The sequence below is a fragment of the Bufo gargarizans genome, chromosome 5 (genome assembly GCF_014858855.1).
Source record: "Bufo gargarizans isolate SCDJY-AF-19 chromosome 5, ASM1485885v1, whole genome shotgun sequence".
In the NCBI taxonomy this organism is placed as follows: Eukaryota; Metazoa; Chordata; class Amphibia; order Anura; family Bufonidae; genus Bufo; species Bufo gargarizans.
This window is the reverse complement of record NC_058084.1, coordinates 241736905-241759502: the sequence shown is the minus strand read 5'-3', so window position 1 is coordinate 241759502 and position 22598 is coordinate 241736905. Positions and strand designations below refer to the sequence as shown.

Genomic DNA, 22598 nt, shown 5'->3' with positions numbered 1-22598 from the left:
GCTACACATTAGTGTCCCCATAATAAATAAATTATGCCACTCAGCATAGATTATTAAAAAAAACAGCACCACAAGAACACTGTTGGAGTCCTGATGCTCATTACCAGAGGTCGCAATAATGCATGTACAAGAGTCATAGACGCCTGTTCAGGATGTTTTACTCTCTGAAAAAAGTCTAAGGCATACCAATACACTTTAGACTTTTCCCCTACATTCAGCAGCACAGGGCGCACAGTGAATGCCACAGGTAGCAAAGTGCCTGAAATAACCAAAAGCAAAGCTCCATACAGTAAGGAGCTTTGCTATTGGTTAGTTTGGACGGGCGCCGGAGCTATACAGCGCCCTGCAGCAGGGGAGGCTGATGGAAGCTGAAAGGAGGAGGGGCCAGCTCCTGAGTCCCGATGTATGAGGAGAGCAGGGTGTCATGATCAGTGTGAGGGGAAAACTCCAGACTGAACACAGGAGGGAAGGGGAACAGTAACTGGGCCTGGAAACTACAAATAAACAGGTCACCTCCTGGACAACACTAATCCGGGTAGTCAACCTCTACAATGAATGGCTGAGACACATCCGGTTGCACCAGAATAGGGGCTGAAGCAAAACATTCCTTCACAGCAGAAAAGGCTTGTAATGCCGGCTCAAACCAAACAGAGAAATCGAACCCCTTCCTAGTCATGCTGTTAAAGGTTTAACCACAGTAGAATAGTTCAAGATGAATTCACGGTAGTTGGTGAATCCCAAAGAACGCATAAGTGCTTTCAATTTTCAGGTCGATCCCAGTCCAACACCGCACGAACTTTCTCGGGATCCATACGAAAACCTTAGGATGAGAGCAGGTAACTCAGGAATTGCACTTCCCGAACAGCAAAAACACATTTTTCCATCTTTGCATACAATTTATTTTCTCTTAGGAGCTGTAACACCTGTCTAACATGATCCTGATGAGTCTCCATGTCTGGAGAATAAATTAGTATGTCATCCAGATATACAACAAATCTCCCCACCAGATGATGAAAGATGTAATTGATAGTGTTGAAAAACCGCTGGAGAATTGGTTAACCCAAAAGGCATGACCAGATTCTCAAAATGACCATTCGCCAAGCTCTCGGTGATATACTCTTGCATAGCCTTTCTTTCGGGCTCCGAAAGACTATACAACCGAGATTTGGGCAGTTTAGCTCCAGGAATAAGATTGACGGGACAATCATACTTCCGTTGCGGGGGTAACTCCTGGTAACCACTCTCAGAAAACACATCAGAGAATTCTGAAACGAACGAGGATACAGTTTTAGTGGTGACCACAGAGAAAGATGCATTGAGACAGTTGTCCATGCAAAAATCACTCCAATCGAGAGTCTTGCTTGCCAGTCGATGGTAGGGTTAGGTTTGCTTAACCATGGCAAACCCAAAACCATCGGAGCAGGAAGACCCTCCAACACATAACATGAAACAGATTCCTGATGGAAATCACCCACTCTTAAATGGATGTCATTTATCACCTGCGACAGGCATTTTGGGGTAAGAGGTGCAGAATCAATTGCAAAGACAGAAATGCTTTTCTCTAGTGCACTAGTAGTCAACCCATGAATACAAACAAACTGTCCATCAATCAGGTTAACCCCAGCCCCACTGTCGATAAATACCTCAATTTCCACAGTTTTGGACTCTAGCGCCACCTCAGCAGACAGGAGAAATCGGGTACTACCAGTAAATGACAAAAGTAAGTTTTCTTGCTCCCCACCCACACCACTAATAGTAATTTGGGGATTAAGCATTTTTCTTTTGTTTACATCTTGACGCCGAATGTACGGACAAATATTTACGTAATGTCCCTTTTTTCCACAACAAAAACAGACTCCCTTTATATGACCAGAGCTATTACCAGCAGTCCCAGGAGTAGCTCTCCCCAACTGCATAGGCTCCTCACAAGGTGTAACCACAGGTGTCTCTTTACCATAAGTGTCAAAGGAAGCCGCCACCTTATATGACAGTGCGTCCTGATGGTGAGGACCCTTAGATCTCCCCCTCAGGCGTCTATCCAGACATACAGCAAGGGACGTAGCAGCTTCCAGTGACTCAGGTTTTTCATGAATTGCCAACGCGTCCTGCAGCCTCTGAGATGGACCCTGACAGAACTGGCTACGGAGAGCAGGATCATTCCACTCCGTATCTGTAGCCCAGCTCCTAAATTCAGAGCAGTAGATTTCCGTGGAGTGCTCTCCCTGCCATAAACTACGTAACTTGGTCTCAGCATGAGAGATCCGATCCGGGTCATCATAAATAAGACCCAAGGCTCTAAAAATGTCATCTACCGACTGGAGAGGCGGTGATCCGGTCAGCAGAGAAAAAGCCCAAGACTGTGCATCATCCTTAAGTAAAGAAATGATCGTACACACACGCTGACACTAATCCCCAGAAGAGTATGGATGCAGCTTGACGTACAACTTACACGATTCCCTGAACCAAATGAAATTGTCATTACCCCCAGAAAACCCGGGAGGGCGACCTTAGGTTCAGGGCAGGCCTGGTACCCACCATCGGAATCAGCCGCATGTGGTCTCCAAATCCGTTAGACTGTCGCACGGAGGTCAGCTACCTCCAATGACAGTCCCTGTAGATGTCCAACCAGTACAGACATAGGATCCATAGCTGCACTGACCTGAATGAAATGGTGTTTTTTAAGGCGGTAGATAATGTCACAATCAGAGTGGGTGGAAACTCCACACTGAACACAGGAGGGAAGGGGAATAGTAACTGGGCCTGGAAACTAGGAAAGAAACAGGTCACCTCCTATCCGGGCCCTGACTACCTATCCATATGAATAAACCCTGAAGGTAGGAATATTCATATGCAGGATACCTAAGCCCTGATTTCCCTATAAGGCCCTGGAATAAGTTAAGGACCAGAGACAACCCATTCCTCCCCAGATAGACGAATGGAAGTCTCTGTCTCAGGCCCAGATACAACAACAGGGAAAATGACAAATATAAACAAATGCGACACTTAACTTCTGTAGAGATGGAAGAATAGGAACACCAGAGACAACCTCACGCCAGCTCAGCCAAACCCAAATGAAGCTATCTACCACATAGTCAGAAGGGTGGGGTCAGACTATAAAGGGTAGAAGTGATGACCACTGAGCAACAGCTGAGAAAAGAAAAGTGGTCATTAGCCCTATCAACACTGAATAAAGAGAAATCAAGGAGGCTGTTAGATTCCTCCATGCTCAGCCAGTCTCTCTGATTTCCTCACACCAGTCACCTGAGGGACCGTGACACAGGGGCAGCGCTGCGTTGGCAAACATGGCATTGAAATTAAGAATAATGGAGTGCTAGACAACTGCAGGGGATCCCGGACATACAATATCTCACAAAAGGGAGTACACCCCTCACATTTTTGTAGATATTTTGTCCTCATGCACACTGCGTTGTTTTGGTCCGCATCGGCGGCTCGGATGCAGACCCATTCACTTCAATGGGGCCGCAAAAGATGCGCGCAGCACTCCGTGTGCTGTCCGCATCCGGTGCTCTGTTCCATGGCCCCGCTAAAAAAAATAACATGTCCTATTCTTGTCCGCGCTTTGCGGACAATAATAGGCATTTATATTGAAGGGTTTCTATCACCTCACACAAAATGCCACCCAGCGCGTCCCTCCAGCCCGCCCATCTCCTCTGGAATGCGATCCTCCCTCTGAGCCAGTGGAAAAATTCTCGCGCCTCGCTGTGCGCGTCTGTATTCGGCGCAGGCGCAGTGAATGTCTGACCGCTCCCTGCACAGACATCTCCACTGCGCCTGCGCCGATTACGTCAGAGTGCTCCGAGGAACAGATGGCGCAGGCGCAGTGGAGATGCCGGCGCAGGGAGCATTCAGACAGTCACTGCGCCTGCGCCGAATACAGACGCGCACGGCGCAGGCCCGAGAATTCGTCTGCTGGCTCAGAGGGAGGATCGCATTCCAGAGGAGATGAGCGGGCTGGAGGGACGCGCTGGGCGGCATTTTGTGTGAGTAGACCGAGCCTCTAGGTGCTGAAAAGACGCCCCCATAGCTCCTAGAGGCTCATTAGCATATCAATAAAAGTTTGTTTTTTAGTCAAACGGCTGCACACAAATGACAGGGCGGTGATCAGGGAGTCTATATGGGTGATCACCCCCCTGTCATTGATCACCCCCCTGTAAGGCTCCATTCAGACGTCCGTATGTGTTTTGCGGATCCGATTCATGGATCCGTGGATCCGCAAAACACATAAGGACCCCTGAATGGAGCCTTACAGGGGGTGATCACCCCCTTGTCATTGATCACCCCCCTGTAAGACTCCATTCAGACATTTTTTTGGCACAAGTTAGCGGTAATTGATTTTAAAACATTTTTTCTTACAAAGTCTCCTATTCCACTAACTTGCGACAAAAAAATAAAATCTCACATGAACTCACCATACCCCTCACGGAATCCAAATGCGTAAATTTTTTTAGACATTTATATTCCAGACTTCTCACGCTTTAGGGCCCCTAAAATGCCAGGGTAGTATAAATACCCCACATGTGACCCCATTTTGGAAAGAAGACACCCCAAGGTATTTTGTGAGGGGCATGGCGAGTTCATATAAAATTACATTTTTTGTCACAAGTTAGCGGAAAGGGAGACTTTGTGAGAAAAAAAAATCAATTTCCACTAACTTGTGCCCAAAAAAAAAACTTCTATGAACTTGCCATGCCCCTCACGGAATACCTTGGGGTGTCTTCTTTCTAAAATGGGGTCCCATGTGGGGTATTTATACTGCCCTGGCCCTAGGGGCCCTAAAGCGTGAGAAGAAGTCTGGAATCCAAATGTCTAAAAATGCCCTCCTAAAAGGAATTTGGGCCCCTTTGCACCCCTAGGCTGCAAAAAAGTGTCGCACATGTGGTATCGCCGTACTCAGGAGAAGTTGGGCAATGTTTTTTGGGGTGTCATTTTACATATACCCATGCTGGGTGAGAGAAATATCTCTCTATAATGACAACTTTGTATAAAAAAATGGGAAAAGTTGACTTTTGCCGAGATATTTCTCTCACCGAGCATTGGTATATGTAAAAAGACACCCCAAAACACATTGCCCAACTTCTCCTGAGTACGGCGATACCACATGTGTGAAACTTTTCAAAGAGCCCACATTCCAAAGAGCACCTTTAGGATTTCACAGGGCATTTTTTACACATTTTGATTTCAACTACTTTTCACACATTAGGGCCCCTAAAATGCCAGGGCAGTATAACTACCCCACAAGTGACCCCATTTTGGAAAGAAGACACCCCAAGGTATTTTGTGATGGGCATAGTGAGTTCATGGAAGTTTTTATTTTTTGTCACAAGTTAGTGGAATATGAGACTTTGTAAGGAAAAATAAATAAATAAAAAATCATAATTTTCCGCTAACTTGTGGCAAAAAATAAAAAGTTCTATGGACTCACTATGCCCATCAGCGAATACCCTAGTGTGTCTCCTTTCCGAAATGGGGTCATTTGTGGGGGTTTTCTACTGTCTGGACATTGTAGAACCTCAGGAAACATGACAGGTGCTCTGAAAGTCAGAGCTGCTTCAAAAAGCGGAAATTCAAATTTTTGTACCATAGTTTGTAAACGCTATAACTTTTACCCAAACCATTTTTTTTTTTTTTTACCTAAACATTTTTTTTGTTATTAAAGACATGCAGTACAATAAATTTAGAGAAAAATGTATATATAGATGATTTTTTATTTTTTTTTAATTACAACTGAAAGTGAAAAATGTCATTTTTTTGCAAAAATTTTGGTAAATTTCGATTAATAACAAAAAAAGTAAAAATGTCAGCAGCAATGAAATACCACCAAATGAAAGCTCTATTAGTGAGAAGAAAAGGAGGTAAAATTCATTTGGGTGGTAAGTTGCATGACCGAGCAATAAACGGTGAAAGTAGTGTAGTGCAGAATTGTAAAAAGTGGTCTGGTCATTAAGGGTGTTTAAGCTAGGGGAGCTGAGCTGGTCAAAGGCTGTCCATTCCGTTCCGCCATTAATGTCTAAACCGCTGGCAGCAAAAGTGATTACACTCCTATGTGAAAATAGCCAAATTGTTCCCAATTAGCCATTTTCCCTCCCTGGTGTCACTTGGCTCATTAGTGTTACAAGGTCTAAGGTGTGAATGGGGAGCAGGTGTGTTAAATTTGGTGTTATTGCTCTCACGCTCTCTCATACTGGTCACTGGAAGTTCAACATGACTACTCATGGCAAAGAACTCTTTGAGGATATGAAAAAAAAGAATTGTTGCTCTACATAAAGAAGGCCTAGGCTATAAGAAGATTGCCAACACTCTGAAACTGAGCTTCATACAGCGGTTTAACAAGACAGGTTCCACTCAGAACAGGCCGCGCCATGGTCGACCAAATAAGTTTTGTGCACGTGCTCAGCGTCATATCCAGAGGTTGTCTATTCAAAATAGACATATGAGTGCATTGCTGCAGAGGTTACAGGGGTGGAGGAGTCAGCCTGACAGTGCTCAGACCATACGCCACACACTGCATCAAATAGTTCTGCATGGGTGTTGTCCCAGAAGTAAGCCTCTTCTAAAGATGATGCACAAGAAAGCCCGCAAACAGTTTGCTGAAAACAAGCAGACTAAGAACATGGATTAATGGACCAGGTCCTGTGGTCTGATGAGACCAAACTCATTTGGTTCAGATGGTGTCAAGCGTGTGTGACAGAAACCAGGTGAGGAGTTCAAAGACAAATATGTTTGAATGCCAACATGTACTGTGAAATACTGAAGCAGAGCATGATCCCCTCCCTTTGGAAACTGAGCTGCAAGGCAGTATTCCAACATGATAACGACCCAAAACACGCCTCCAAAACGACCACTGCCTTGCTAAAGAAACTGTGGGTAAAAGTACCGGAGTGGCCAAGCATGTCTCCAAACCTAAACGCAATTGAGCATCGGGGAATCCTCAAATGGAAGGTAGAGGAGCGCAAGGTCTCTAACATCCACCAGCTCTGTGATGTCGTCATGGAGGATTGAAAGATGATTCCAGTGGCAACGTATGAAGCTCTAGTGAAATCCATGCCCAAGAGACACTTTGGGCACTATTTGGCCATTTTCACTTAGGGGTGTACTCAATTTTGTTGCCAGCGGTTTAGACATTAATGGCTGTGTGTTGAGGTATTTTGAGGGCACACCAAATTTACACAGTTCTACAAGCTGTACTATTTTCCATTATATCAAAGTGTCATATCATCAGTGTTGTCCCATAAAACAAAGTAACATAGTTTATAAGGCCGAAAAAAAAGACATCTGTCCATATAGTTCAGCCTGTTATCCTGCAAGTTGATCCAGAGGAAGGCAAAAACAAAAAAAACTAGGTAGAAGCCAATTTCCCCTACTTTAGGGGAAAAAAATTCCTTCTCGACTCGAATCAGGCAATCAGAATAACTCCCTGGATCAACAACCCCTCTCTAGTAACTATAACATGTAATATTATTACACTCCAGAAATACATCCAGGCCCCTCTTGAACTCTTTTAGTGAATTCACCATCACCACCTCCTCAGGAAGAGAGTTCCATAGTCTCACTGCTCTTACCGTAATTTAGGATGCTATTAAAAATATCCCATTTTGTGGCTGTATTTTTATTTTTAGGGACTTTGTCCCAGTTAGTTAGGCCTATGGCCTCTCTTAGTTGGGCAAAATTTGCTTTTTTTAAGTTTGGTATTTTAGTTCCTTCCTTAAAAAACACATGAATGACAAATGGAAGGTTGTTGCTTTATGGTCACTATTTCCCTGGTGTCCCCCAACCTGCACATCTGTTGTTCTGTCTGGTCTATTGGTTAATTCTAAATCCAGTATGTCTGTCCCTCTAGTCGGGTCTTGAACCAGTTGGTTGTCTTTGGTTATTGCCAAGAACCTGTTTCCTTTTTGAGGTGTACAGGTTTCAGTTTCCCAGTCTACATCTGGGTAGTTGACGACCTCATTATCATTTTCCGCCTCGTCTGTTTCGTTTAGAAGTATATTTTCTATGGACTCTAGTATTGTCACAAATACAGGGGAGGGGAGATACACAGAACTAGCTCTCAAGGCTAGGGAGAGGGAAATGGTCACCTCCTAGGAAACCCCTAAACCTGGCCCTGACTCCTTTCAGTATATATAGACCCTGAAGGTGGGAAAATACATACGCCGGAACCTAGACTCTAGGAGCCCCGAAATGCCCTAGGTAGTGGCAGGGAATGAGACAATTAGTTCCATCCCAGGTGAACAAACCAGCGTCTCCCTGAGATCTAGTAACAACAAGCAAAGGGGAACAACCAAATACAAAAAGCAGTACAACTTATCTTATAGAAAATGGATGAGCAGGAACACAGGTAAGGTCCATACACCAACTCTTTCAAATCCAAGCAGATAATATCAACCGCATGGTATGCAGTGTGAGACCAAACTAAGTAGGGAATGCAGTAATGACCATGGGCTGCACCTGACCAGAAGTGTGGTCATTACCAAATCACAACACTGAGAATCAATAGACTGTCAGTTAGGCTTCATTCACACGTCCGCAAAATGGGTCCGCATCCTTTCCGCAATTTTGCGGAAGGGGTGCGGACCCATTCATTCTCTATGGGGACGGAATGTGCGGTCCGCATCCACATTTGCGGATCCGCACTTCCGCATCCGTGCTTCCGTTTCCGCAAAAAAATAGAACATGTCCTATTCTTGTCCGCAATTGCGGACAAGAACAGGCATATGCTATTATGTCGGCAATGTGCGGTCCGCAAAATGCGGAACGCACATTGCCGCTTTCCGTGTTTTGCGGATCCGTGTCTCCGTGCATCCGCAAAACACATTGCGGACGTGTGAATGGAGCCTTAACCTCACGTGCAGTCAGTCTCTCCGATCTTCTAACCTCTGTCACAGAAGGTACGGTGACAGGTATATTAGGTGGCTTATAATAAACTCCTATTAGTATTTTAGTATTGTTTTTGCCTCCATTTATTTCTACCCACAGTGGCTCCACATGTTCATGTCCCTCACGTATATCTTCCCTGAGTGTGGGCTTTAGACAGGAGTTTACACAAAGGCAGACCCCTCCCCCCTCTCCTGTTTTGGTGATCCTTTCTAAACAGACTGTAACCCTGTATGTTAACCGCCCAATCAAAGCTATCATCCAGCCATCTCTTTTATTCCCACTATGTCATATTTCTCCTCACACGTCACTAATTCCTGTCCAGTTTTATTAGTCAGGCTTCTGCCATTACTATACATACAATTAAGAGGTTTATGTATATTTTCTACCCTACACCTTTCCTTATTAACTGTTCTAGTCCCTCCTTCCATTCCTCCCCCAGTTCCATTACCTGGCCCCAGGTCTCTGTCTTCACTATCCTCCTATAATGTAATTACCCTCCCTGCTTTCCCTAGTTTAAACACTCCTCCAACCTTCTAGCCATCTTCTCCCAAAAACAGATGCCCCTTCCCCATTAAGGTGTAGCCCATCCCTTTGATACAGCCTGTAGCTGACAGAGTCGGCCCAGTTCTCCATGAACCCAAACCCCTCCTTCCTACACCAGTTCTTGAGCTACTTGTTTACCTCCCTAATCTCCCGCTGCCTTTCTTATGTGGCTCGTGGTCAGGGGCGGATTAAGTGCATGATAGGCCCGGGGCTGTCTACCCAACTTGGGCGCCACAGTCTCTTCTTAGGCCATATGACATCTTCAAAAATACCCCAAATTGGGTCCTAAACTGAAAAATGTGGTCGTCAAATTTAAAATACATATAATTGTAATAAAAAAGACATGAAGGAGAATACAGCACCACATACCTGTTACATCCAGTGACTTCAGTCATGTAGACCTTCTCTTTCCTCTTCTCCTCCCTTTGACCCAGACTACCATGGCAAATTCTTTTAGCCGCATCTCGTCTCTACAGTTTGTAACACAGACACGTTAGATTTCTCAAGATTTCCATCAACCTCCTATCCTGGTGTCCCCACAGTGTCATCCTGCCACCCCCAATACTGTGCCCGTTGTGCTCCCCAATGCCCCAGGAACTATACTGCTGAAAAAATAGTGACCCTGATAGCTATAATTGGGGTAATTTATCAAACTGGTGTAAATTAGAACTGGATTTCCAAAAGAGCTGTCAAATATGAAAGGTGGAATCTGATTGGCTGCTATGGGCAACTAAGCCAGTTCTGCATTACACCAGTTTGATAAATTACCCCAAATGTTCCTATAGTGTCTACAGCAGTTATAATGTCCCCTAGAGTGCCCCCAGTAATAATACCACCCTCTATTGTGCTCCAGGCAATAATCCCTTTATAGTGTCCCCAGAAATAATAGCATTGCCCCTACAGTGCCCCCCCATTAGCAACACCCCCATATAGTAATTTCCACCACACTGCCCCCACATAGTAATCCCCCATAGTAATTTGCCCCCACACAGTAATTTCCCCCAAACTGCCCCCATATAGTAGTTTGCCCCCACACAGTAATTTGCCTCACACTGCCCCCACATAGTAATTTCCACCACACTGCCCCCACATAGTAATTTCCACCACACTGCCCCCACATAGTAATTTCCACCACACTGCCCCCACATAGTAATTTCCACCACACTGCCCCCACATAGTAATTTGCCCCCACATAGCAATTTCCCCACACTGTTCCCACATAGCAATTTCCCCACACTGCCCCCACACAATAGTTTTCCCCACACTGCCCCCACATAGTAATTTGCCCCCACATAGCAATTTTCCCATAGCAATTACCCCACACTGTCCCCACATAGAAATTACCCCACACTGTCCCCACATAGAAATTACGCCACACTGTCCCCACATGGCAATTTCCCCCACACAATAGTTTCCCCCACACTGCCCCCATATAGAAATTTGCCCCCACATAGTAGTCCCTCTCATAATAATTTTCCCCCACACTGCCCCATCTAGTAATTTGCTCCCACATAGTAGTCCCTCTCATAATAATTTGCCCCACATAGTAGTCCCTCTTATAATAATTTCCCCCCACATAGTATTCCCTCATAATAATTTGCCCCCACACTGCCCCCACATAGCAATTTGCCCCCACACTGCCCATCTAGTAATTTGCCCCCACATAGTAGTCCCTCTCATAATAATTTGCCCCCACATAGTAATTTGTCGACACATATTATTCCCTCTCATAATAATTTGCCCCCACATAGTAATTTGTCCCCACATAGTATTCCCTCTCATAATAATTTGCCCCACACAATAGTTTTCCCCACACTGCCCCCACATAGTAATTTGCCCCCACATAGCAATTACCCCACACTGTCCCCACATAGCAATTACCCCACACTGTCCCCACATAGAAATTACCCCACACTGCCCCCACATAGAAATTACCCCACACTGTCCACACATGGCAATTTCCCCCACACAATAGTTTCCCCCACACTGCCCCCATATAGAAATTTGCTCCCACATAGTAGTTCCTCCCATAATAATTTGCCCCCACACTGCCCCATCTAGTAATTTGCCCCCACATAGTATTCCCTCATAATAATTTGCCCCCACACTGCCCCCACATAGCAATTTGCCCCCACACTGCCCCATCTAGTAATTTGCCCCCACATAGTATTCCCTCATAATAATTTTCCCCCACACTGCCCCCACATAGCAATTTGCCCCCACACTGCCCCCACATAGCAATTTGCCCCCACATAGTATTCCCTCATAATAATTTGCCCCCACACTGCCCCCACATAGCAATTTGCCCCCACACCGACCCATCTAGTAATTTGCCCCCACACTGCCCCATCTAGTAATTTGCCCCCACACTGCCCCATCTAGTAATTTGCCCCCACACTGCCCCATCTAGTAATTTGCCCCCACATAGTATTCCCTCCCATAATAATTTGGCCCCATACAGCCCCCACATTCCCCCCCCCCCCCCCCCCCCATGTAATCGATTTATCTTCCCAAATATGTCCTCCTGTGTAGGCAAATGAAATAAAAACATAAAAAATGAACAAAAAATGAAAAGATAAATACTCACCTATGTCCAGGGCCAGGCGCTTGCTCGCAGAGGAAGGCGCGTCACAGTGCTGCATCCCGACACAGGCGCGCGATGACGTCATCACGCACGCCTGCGCCGGGATTTCACTACTGCATAGGTCTCAGGCCTACAAGGCCTGAAGCCTATGCGGTGAATGCCGGTGATCGGCGATGGGACAGGGAGCTATGCGCTCCCGTGCCCCGCCGCAGTATGTGGGCGTTCGGGTCAGCGTTGCACCCCCCAGCGGTGCTGCCAACCCGAACGTCCCTATTGTAATCCGCCACTGCTCGTGGTACAGGGAGTATTTTGGAAAACACTACATTTGAGGTCCTTGCCCTAAGCTTGTGACCTAAATCCGTATAATCATTTTTAATGACGCTCCACCTACCTTTAACTTTGTTATTGGTTCCGATATGAACCATGACTGCTGGATCATCACCAGCCCCTCCCAGTAATAGTTACATAGTTAATACGGTTGAAAAAAAGACATACCGTATTTTCCGGCGTATAAGACGACTGGGCGTATAAGACAACCCCCAACTTTTCCATTTAAAATATAGGGTTTGGGCTATACTCGCCGTATAAGACTACCCCTGAATGCCCAGCCCTCCCTGTCTTCAAGAAGATCTTCTCCAGTCCAGGGAACTGACTGGGATTTGCGGATAGCAGTGCTATGGGGGATCTATGGATAACACTATATAGCATCTTATGCTATATGTGTCATCCACAGATCCACCCCATGACAGTGTCATCCACAGATCCCCCCCCTAAACAGTGCCATCCACAGATCCCCCTCCCAATAACAGTGCCATCCACAGATCCCCCTACCCATAACAGTGCCATCCACCGATCCCCTCCCCCATACAGTGCAATCCACAGATCCCTCCTAAACAGTGCCATCCACAGATCCCCCTCCCCGACGCTCAGAGGAGTATACATTTATTAACGGTAATACGTAACTTTAACCTCCTCCCGACCGCCTAACACAGGGATGCTTCCTGTGGGCGGCCAGGTTATTCCTCCTAGACGCATCGATGCGTTATCTCGCAAGACGCAGAAGGAGTTCGTCACCAGCCTGCCAGGTGACTTTTAAAAAAACGAATCACAAGCCATATAAGACATTATATTTATAAATATAAAGTGTTAAATGGCTGCTGTTCTCCTCTGCTGGTCCTTTTCGTCGGTTGGTCCCAGCAGAGAGCACAGATCACTGTGAGTACACCAAGCACAACACATTTAGCCCCAGATCACCCCCCCCCCATCACCCCAATTAACCCCTTGATCACCCCTGTCAATCACTAGTGAAAGGGAAATAAAGTGATCAGTGTAAACTGTCACTTTTTTTTCACCAGTATTGACTGTTAGGTTTAGGTTAGTTTAACCACCTCCCGACCGCTGTACGCACGGATGCGTCCGGGAGGTGGTTGATTTATTCCTCCTGGACGCATCCGTGCGTCATCTCGCGAGACGCGAGATTTCGGTCACAGCCGGCCCGCGCATGCGCATCGCGGGCCGGCATTTCGTCGAGGAGTATTTCGTCAGCAACCTGCCAGCCAATGATCGCGGCTGGCAGGTTGCTGATTTAAAAAAAAAAACAATCAGAAGCCACATAGCAGATCATATTTGTAAATATGATCTGTTATATGGCTGGCCTGCACCTCTGCTGGTCCTTTTCGTCGGTTGGATCCAGCAGAGGAGCAGGCTACACAGTGAGTACACCAACACTACATACTAGCCCCAGATCACCCCCCTGAACCCCAATTAACCCTTTGATCGCCCCTGTCAATCACTAGTGAAAGGAAAAAAGTGATCAGTGCAAACTGTCACTTTTTTTTTTCACTGGTATTGACCGTTAGGTTTTAGGTATAGTTTAGGCCCCTTGGTTAGGTAGTTTAGGGATCAGTTAGCGCCCAGCCCACCGCACCGCAGTCCGTTATTCGCTGATATCAGCATTTGTACTTTTATAGTATCTGGAAGTGATCAAAACTGATCACGGTCAGATCTATAATTGTATTAGTGTCACTTTAGTTCGCCCTCCACCCAAAACATAGTGTTTGCCCGATCAGGCCTGATCGGTCGCCCACACGTGCGTTCACCCACGCCCGCCCCACCGCAGTGCCAAAAAATTATTATTTTTTGATCACTGCACATTCACTTTACACGCGCTGCGGCGATAAAAAAAATCTGTTTTGATATTTTTTATCAACCGCAGCGGCCTCCGGTACTTCGCTAGCCTCCCATTTGTAAGACAGGCTTGCTTTTTTTTCTTGGGTAGTCTCAGGGAATACCCCTAAATTTAGTTGCCCAAATATCAAACAGGGGGTATTCTTCTGAAGAGGCCTACAGGCTTCTGACCCAGTCGGATGAGGAATGGGAACCCTCATCTGATGAATCTAGCAGGTCAGAATACGAACCTGTAGAAAGCAGTGGCTCTCTGACCCAAAGTTCGGACGAGGAGGCTGAGGTCCCTGATAGCACCAGGCGTACCCGGCCCCGTGTCGCTAGACCGCAGGTTGCGCAGGATCCGCTTCAAGAGCAGCAGAGTGGGGCTGGTGCTGTCGGATTACGTGGTGAGGCATACACCAGCAGCGCAGCCCTTCCTGGACCAAGTACCAGCACTGCCGTAGAACATGGTGAAGTAGCGAGCACCAGAAGGGCAGTTGAAGCTGGTACAGTGGCACGTGCAGTAGTGACCCCGTCGCAGCCACCGCAAAGACGTGCCCGTAGAGCCCCTAGAATCCCTGAGGTGCTGGCAAATCCTGATTGGCAGTCCCCAACTTCAGCCGCACCTGTAGTTCCCCCTTTCACCGCCCAGTCTGGAGTTCGGGTTGAGACAGCTCAGATCGGTTCGGCCCTGGGATTTTTTGAGCTGTTCTTTACTGCGGAGCTCTTAGACTTAGTTGTGGCAGAAACAAATCGGTATGCCACACAATTTTTAACCGCTAACCCGGGAAGCTTTTATGCCCAGCCTTTCCGGTGGAAACCAGTCCACGTTTCCGAAATAAAAATTTTTTTGGGCCTTCTCCCCAACATGGGTCTAACTAAAAAGCATGAATTGCGGTCATATTGGTCCACGAACCCAATTCATCACAGGCCCATGTTCTATGCTGCTATGTCCAGGACACGATTTGAGACCATCCTGCGTTTCCTGCACTTTAGTGATAACAGCACCTCCCGTCCCAGAGGCCACCCTGCTTTTGACCGGCTCCACAAAATTCGGCCCCTCATAGACCATTTCAACCTGAAATTTGCAGATTTGTATACCCCTGAGCAAAACATCTGCGTAGACGAGTCCCTGATACATTTTACCGGGCGCCTTGGCTTCAAACAATACATCCCAAGCAAGCGCGCCCGGTATGGGGTCAAATTGTATAAGCTCTGTGAAAGGGCCACAGGCTATACCCACAAATTTTGTGTCTATGAGGGAAAAGATCAGACCCTGGAGCCAGTCGGTTGCCCTGACTACCTGGGGAGCAGTGGGAAGATAGTCTGGGACTTGGTGTCACCCTTATTCGGCAAGGGGTACCATCTTTATGTGGACAATTTCTACACAAGTGTGGCCCTCTTTAGGCATTTGTTTCTAGAACGGATTGGTGCCTGTGGTACCGCGCGAACTAGTCGCGCGGGCTTCCCCCAACGGCTCGTTAGCACCCGTCTTGCAAGGGGGCAGAGGGCCGCACTGTGTAACGAAGAACTGCTCGCGGTGAAATGGAGAGACAAGCGTGACGTTTACATGCTCTCCTCCATTCACGCAGACACGACAATACAAATTGAGCGAGCGACCCGTGTCATTGAAAAGCCCCTCTCAGTCCACGACTATAACCTTCACATGGGAGGGGTGGACTTCAATGACCAGATGTTGTCTCCGTATTTAGTTTCCCGCAGAACCAGACGCTGGTATAAGAAGGTGTCTGTATATTTAATTCAATTGGCTCTGTATAATAGTTTTGTTCTCTACAGTAAGGCTGGGAGAACACGATCCTTCCTCAAATTTCAGAAAGAGATCATCGAGAACCTCCTGTACCCAGGAGGTTCCGTGGCCCCATCCACCAGTGTAGTTAGCCGTCTACACGAGCGACATTTCCCCAATGTCGTTGCTGGTACCTCAACCCAACCGTCACCCCGAAAAAGATGTCGTGTCTGTAGCAGGAGTGGAAAAAGGCGTGACACCCGCTATTACTGTCCTGACCACCCTGCCCTATGCTTAGGGGAGTGTTTCCGGAAGTAACACACACAGGTACACCTAGCATAGGGATCATCTCACCAGGACAGGCACACAGGGCTATTAGGGCCCATTCACTCACACAGCTGCTGCAAACGTCTCCTTTTACCTGGGACAAAGTGCATAACGCACTTCGCCACATCTTTGAGCGATTTGCGCTTTGCACATTGTCCCATGGATTTGCGCTTTGCACATTGTCCCATGGGGAAGGAGAAGTTTGTCCTATAAAGGTAAAAAACTAAAACAAAACAAAAAAAATCACAGGTAAGCAAAAAAGTTAACGTTCCAAAAGTTTAGAAAAGTTAATGTTCTATTTCAAATATTATATCAAGTTAATGTTAATAAATTTATTGCGTTGCAGCCAGTTTTTTTTTGTTTTGTTTAGTTTTTTTACCTTCTAGGTGGACCAACCGATCAACCAGCTGCAGCACTGATGTGCATTCTGACAGAAGCATTGCGCTGCTGTCAGATTACACAAAAGTCGGTATATGCGGCGCTGCAAGACGAGATTTCTCTTCTGCAGTAAAAAATATACGTTTGCCGAGGCTTATGAGCTGAGGTGCGGTGTTCATATGCTTTGGCAAACACTTTGTATATAAAAAATATATAAAATAAAGAAAAAATTCCGGCAATGATTTATTCATCCACCCACATCAATTGATGTGAATGGAGAAATTGGGTTTGCCAGGGCATACGGGCTGAGTGGGTTTGGATGTTCGGCGGAGCTCCTTTGTCCTGGCAGACACCTTTCCCCTCCTTTTTTTTTTTTTTTTGCACATTTTTGGGCAAAGATTTTTTCTTCCACATTGATCGATGCGAATGAAGAAATCTGTGCCGTTCATTTTTTCTTTCAGCCCAGTGGCTGAACGGGAAAAAAAAAATCTCATTACCCGTATGCTCAATATAAGGAGAATAGCAGAAACTCCTAATGCTGGCCATACATGTAATGATTGTGGAGACCCTCAAATGCCAGGGCAGTACAAACACCCCACAAATGACCCCATTTTGGAAAGAAGACACCCCAAGGTATTCGCTGAGGGGCATATTGAGTCCATGAAAGATGTAACTTTTTGTCTCAAGTTAGCGGAAAGGGAGACTTTGTGAGAAAAACAAACAATTTCCGCTAACTTGTGCCCAAAAAAATAATAATAATTCTATGAACTCGCCATGCCCTTCACGGAATACCTTGGGGTGTCTTCTTTCCAAAATGGAGTCACATGTGGGGTATTTATACTGCCCTGGCATTTTAGGGGCCCTAAAGCGTGAGAAGAAGTCTGGAATCCAAATGTCTAAAAATGCCCTCCTAAAAGGCACTCATTGGAATTTGGGCCCCTTTGCGCACCTAGGCTGCAAAAAAGTGTCACACGTGGTATCGCCGTACTAAGGAGAAGTAGGGCAATGTGTTTTGGGGTGTCTTTTTACATATACCCATGCTGGGTGAGAGAAATATCTCTGTAAAATGACAACTTTGTATTAAAAAAATGGGAAACGTTTGTCTTTTACAGAGATATTTACCTCACCCAGCATGGGTATATGTAAAAATACACCCCAAAACACATTGCCCTACTTCTTCTGATTACAGCGATACCACATGCGTGACACTTTATTGCAGCCTAGGTGCGCAAAGGGGCCCAAATTCCAATGAGTACCTTTACGATTTCACATGGCATTTTTTACGCATTTGGATTCCAAACTACTTCTCACGCTTCAGGTCCCCTAAAATGCCAGGGCAGTATAAATACCCCACAAGTGACCCCATTTTGGAAAGAAGACACCCCAAGGTATTTCATGAGGGGCATGGCGAGTTCATGTAAAATTTTATTTTTTTACACAAGGTAGTCGAATTTGAGACTTTGTAAGGAAAAAAAATAACATTTTCCGCTGGAATAGCATTTTTTTCCAATTCCACCCCATTTGGATTTTTTTTCCAGCTCCCCACTACATTGTATGCAATAGTACCTAAATGGTGCCATTAAAAAATAGAACTTGTCCTGCAAATAACAAGCACTCATATGGCTCTGTGTACAGAAAAGTTAAAAAGTTATGGCTCCAGGAATGCGGGGAGTGAAAAACAAAAATGCAAAAATTGAATATCGCAGGGTCCTGAAAGTTTTTTGTTTTTTTTCTAAAAAGTACAAACACCGTACAACATAATTCATTAGGATTATGAGACTGTTATGCTGTTAATGGCTAGAGCTGAATGATATTGATCACAGGTTCCTTTTGAGTACAAATTATTAGTTCAGCAGCAAGAAAATTACTCAGAACAACCATATATAATACCATTTTGTAGGTTTTTTTTGCGTTCACCCTTAATTGTTGTAGCCTGGAAAATGAAAAGAAGTTGATATAAGAGTTCAAAATCTTCTTTGTTTCTGTCTCCAGATCTTTTCCAGGAAGTAGAATTGGGACTGCTTTTAAACACCAAGGACCTCTTTCCAGAATGGTTACCACTGTGTCGCCATGTAATCCTTTCAACAAGGTGGAGAAAGAAAATGTTCAGTAAAATACCGGATTAACTGAACAATGGCCACATACCTAATATCTGGTGGGAAGCTGGTGAAATTTGTGAAAAATAAAATATAAAAAAAATAGTAACCAGCCACACACCAGCTAAAGAAGGATGGAAAATGAAAAAAACACTACCTACTTGTCTATTCTAAAGACTAGTAGGGTAATTTAACAAACTTATGTAAAGTAGAACTGGCTTAGTTGCCCATAACAACCAATCAGATCCCCCCTTTCATTTTCTAAAGGAGCAGTCAAAAATTAAAGGTTGAATCTGATTCATTTCTATGGGTACTTTACATCAGTTTGATAAATGAATATATTTTCCTTATCATAACCAATCATAAGATTATATGGACACCCTTGGGGGCATTTCTTTTTTATCATTACATTCCACTCATTTTGGGCTGTCTTTATTAAACATTTTTAATAGTTTTTCCTCAACAGCTTTCACTTTCATTGTATCCTGCAGACTGTTGCTTTCTGCTTCACAAAGAATCTATCATAGATGCTATGACAACTCTATTTGTAGCCCTTATCTGTACAAAGCGTATGTACAATGATCAGTGCACAATGGTACATGCAGTGCACTAAGTACAACGCTTAAGTGTAAATTAAGCCACTGAAGGAAGGGATCGTGCCTCTTTGAATCTCATATAGTTAGTCCGCCAGTGTCCACACTCATGTTTCAGTGGGACCTTAATAATATACTGCTGCCTGGGATCACAGCCTCATGAGGTGCAGACCTGTGGTAGCTATATGCTGCCAAGAGCAACAGACCTTAATCCCTGCTTGACACACTGGTAACACTGGTAGCACTAAGGATGCCTAATGTGCTGACCAGTGGTAAAGAAATTGCCTACTTGACGCGTTTCCACGTGCCTGAGACCCCACGCTTCATGAGGAGCAGAACTACAGTAGGTGGCTAAAAATGTAGATTTGTCCACCACTGATAATGTGCAGGACACCCCGGCACTGTGATGGCCGTGCATTGACGGCTGAACGCCGGGTAATTATAGTTTTAGCCCCACCCCTGAGGAGGCGCACCAGAACTCACAGTGACTGAGGAGTAAATATAAAATAAGATATCAGCCCTACAGTGAGATGACTCAAAGGAAGGATGTAAGCCATACAGGAGCTGCCAACAAGCAGAAATTATAATATGGCCTATTATGCCTGCTGGACGATGCATATACTCCCTCAAACAGGTAACCCATGCAAAATTAATGAAATAAAAGGCCAACAAACGATTTAAATAACAATCCTGACTCAACGCACAAAAGTTGCAATAGTGTGACAGTGTCACTGCTGCATTAATAACAGCGAGATCAGAGTAATGTGCCTCCCTGAGGGCCACATAATGCCCTCAGATAACGGGATAGTAATGTGTCAGGAATGACACAAGGCACAATCACCAATGAGCTTGCATGTATACGGCACAACATGGCCCTGGTGTGTGTACCTAAATGAAGCAAAACATATGAGATTGCCTCATTTAACCCATTAGGACTTCCTGTTTGCGATGTAAAAATCCAAAAGGCTTCCTTGCGTAGTAGCATCATATCAATGTCACCTCCCCAAGTGGGTTTCTTATTCTGCTCAATGCCTTGAAACTTAATAACTGCAGTATTGGCCTTGTGGTGATTCCATACGTGGAGCGCCACCATTGTCTCTCTATTATTCCTGATATCAGTGAGATGTTCCCCAATTCTTCTATGCAATTCATGCTTAGTTTTGTCAATGTACTGCTTCCCACACTGGCATGAAATCAAATAGATGACCCCTACTGCTTTGCAATTTATGAAGGACCTGATGTCATACCGATTGCTTGTAACAGAACTCACAAATAGTGAGACGTTCATAATATTCTTGCACGCAATACAGGAGCCACATTGGAAGGTACCTGTCAAGTTGTGTTTCAGCCGTGTAACTGTGTTGGTATAAACTGTGAACCAAACAATCACATACTGTATGTTCCAGCTGCGATGGTATGTTACCATCGGGTGATTTGGTATAAGGTCGCCGATGTCAGGATCAGATTTCAAAATCGACCAAGAGGCCTGTAGAATAGCTTGAATCTCTTTATAAGCTTCGTCAAAGGTGCCTATGATTCTGCTGGTACCTTTGTCCTGTCAGGAATCTTAGGACAAAGGAGCTCTTCACTGTTAGCTTGCTTCATTTAGGTACACACAACAGGGCCATGTTGTGCCGTATACATGGAAGCTCATTGGTGATTGTGCCATTATGAATATCAGACTAAGATACTACCTAAATAATGTGACAAAAGACGGACCCCCAACCCTCCTTCCATTTTCCCTTTCTTTCTTTTCTCCTTCCCCTTTTAGTTTATTAAAATGAGGTTAAAAATTTACAAGATAAATAAATACAAAAATCATGGAATGAGATTATATACTAGTACTAATTATTGAATAAATAAACATGATTATAAATATGAAGTAAGTGGATCAATAAATTGAATACCTTATCTTAATAATATATTTGTTCTAGCGGAAGAATAACTTAGGGTACCTTCACACTAGCGTTAGAAGGATCCGGCAGGCAGTTCCGTTGCCGGAACTTCCTGCCAGATCCAGAAATCCGTATGCAAACAGATATAATTTGTTTCCGGATCCGGATGCAGATCCGTCTAACAAATGCATTGCAATACCAGATGCGTCTCTCTGGTGTCATCCGGAACACTTGGTACCGGATCCGACATTAATACATTTCAATGGAAATTAATGCTGGATCCGGCAAGTGTTCCGGAATTTTGGCCGGAGAAAATAACGCAGCATGCTGCGGTATTTTCTCTGGCCAAATACCATAAAAGGGACTGAACTGAAGACATCCTGATGCATACTGAACGGATTGCTTTCCTTTCAGAATGCATTGGGATCAAACTGATGCATTTTTTTCCGGTATTGAGCCCCTATGATGGAACTCCATACCGGAAACCTTTAACACTAGTGTGAAAGTATAAATTAGAGAGTGCTCACCTACTAGTCAAGAATGGTATGGGTGCTCCTACAAGAGGATTCACCCACTCCTCTAAAAATTTGTAACAAAAAATATAAAGCAGTAGGGCACACCAACACCTGGATTACACACTGAGAGTTTTGATACAACGATATATATTTATTGTAACGCATAAAACTATCTATTCCGACATATTATAATGCATAGCTAAAATCCATAAAATACATAAATACAGTATATATAAAAATATAATAAAAATAAAAAATTCCCTATATTTGACCAATGGGTCAGAGTCTATTGGATCTTTATAGTCTCTCCAAACGAATGATAAATAACAATTGATAGTTAATAAAGTGCTTCACATGCTCGGCGCAGTGTATTGTTACTGCAAAGTCAGTATGATAATTTATGGGAAGGGTCTGGAGCCACCTCGCAGCTGCCAGACCGTGCCACTAACAGTGCTGTCTATTTAAATCTGATAACAAAGGAAGCCACACAACTGATAGTTTGAGTTTTCTTTATTCTATGGTCAGATTGACACTTTTTAAATAATCAATATTAAAAGCTAAATTTTAGGATGGTTATTAGACATACAGATGTAGCATCGCTACCGCTCACAGTGGAATTGCAGGAGCGCAGAGCGATATCCCGTTTCATTAGCTATGAAAAGCGAAAAAGAATAGTAAGAAAGTTCCGGGTGCAATTTGGATTTGTAACCAGCAGATGGCGCATGGAACTGCAGTTTAATATGGTAGTATTTGTACAAACCGGATTCCAAAAAAGTTGGGACACTATACAAATCGTGAATAAAAACTGAATGCAATGATGTGGAGGTGCCAACTTCTAATATTTTATTCAGAATAGAAC

At 44.7% G+C, this 22598-nt stretch overlaps 1 protein-coding gene across 1 annotated transcript in view; it reads left to right on the top strand.

The window, feature by feature from the left end:
* The window catches only part of SPATA48 (spermatogenesis associated 48), a 77594-nt gene extending 58450 nt beyond the window's left edge, over positions 1-19144 (top strand). The window contains exon 9 of the mRNA XM_044295268.1: positions 18633-19144. Within this exon, the coding sequence (XP_044151203.1) occupies positions 18633-18753 (121 nt within the window). The 3' untranslated portion in view covers positions 18754-19144. The remainder of the gene's footprint in view (positions 1-18632) is intronic.
* The last annotated feature ends 3454 nt before the right edge of the window (positions 19145-22598 follow it).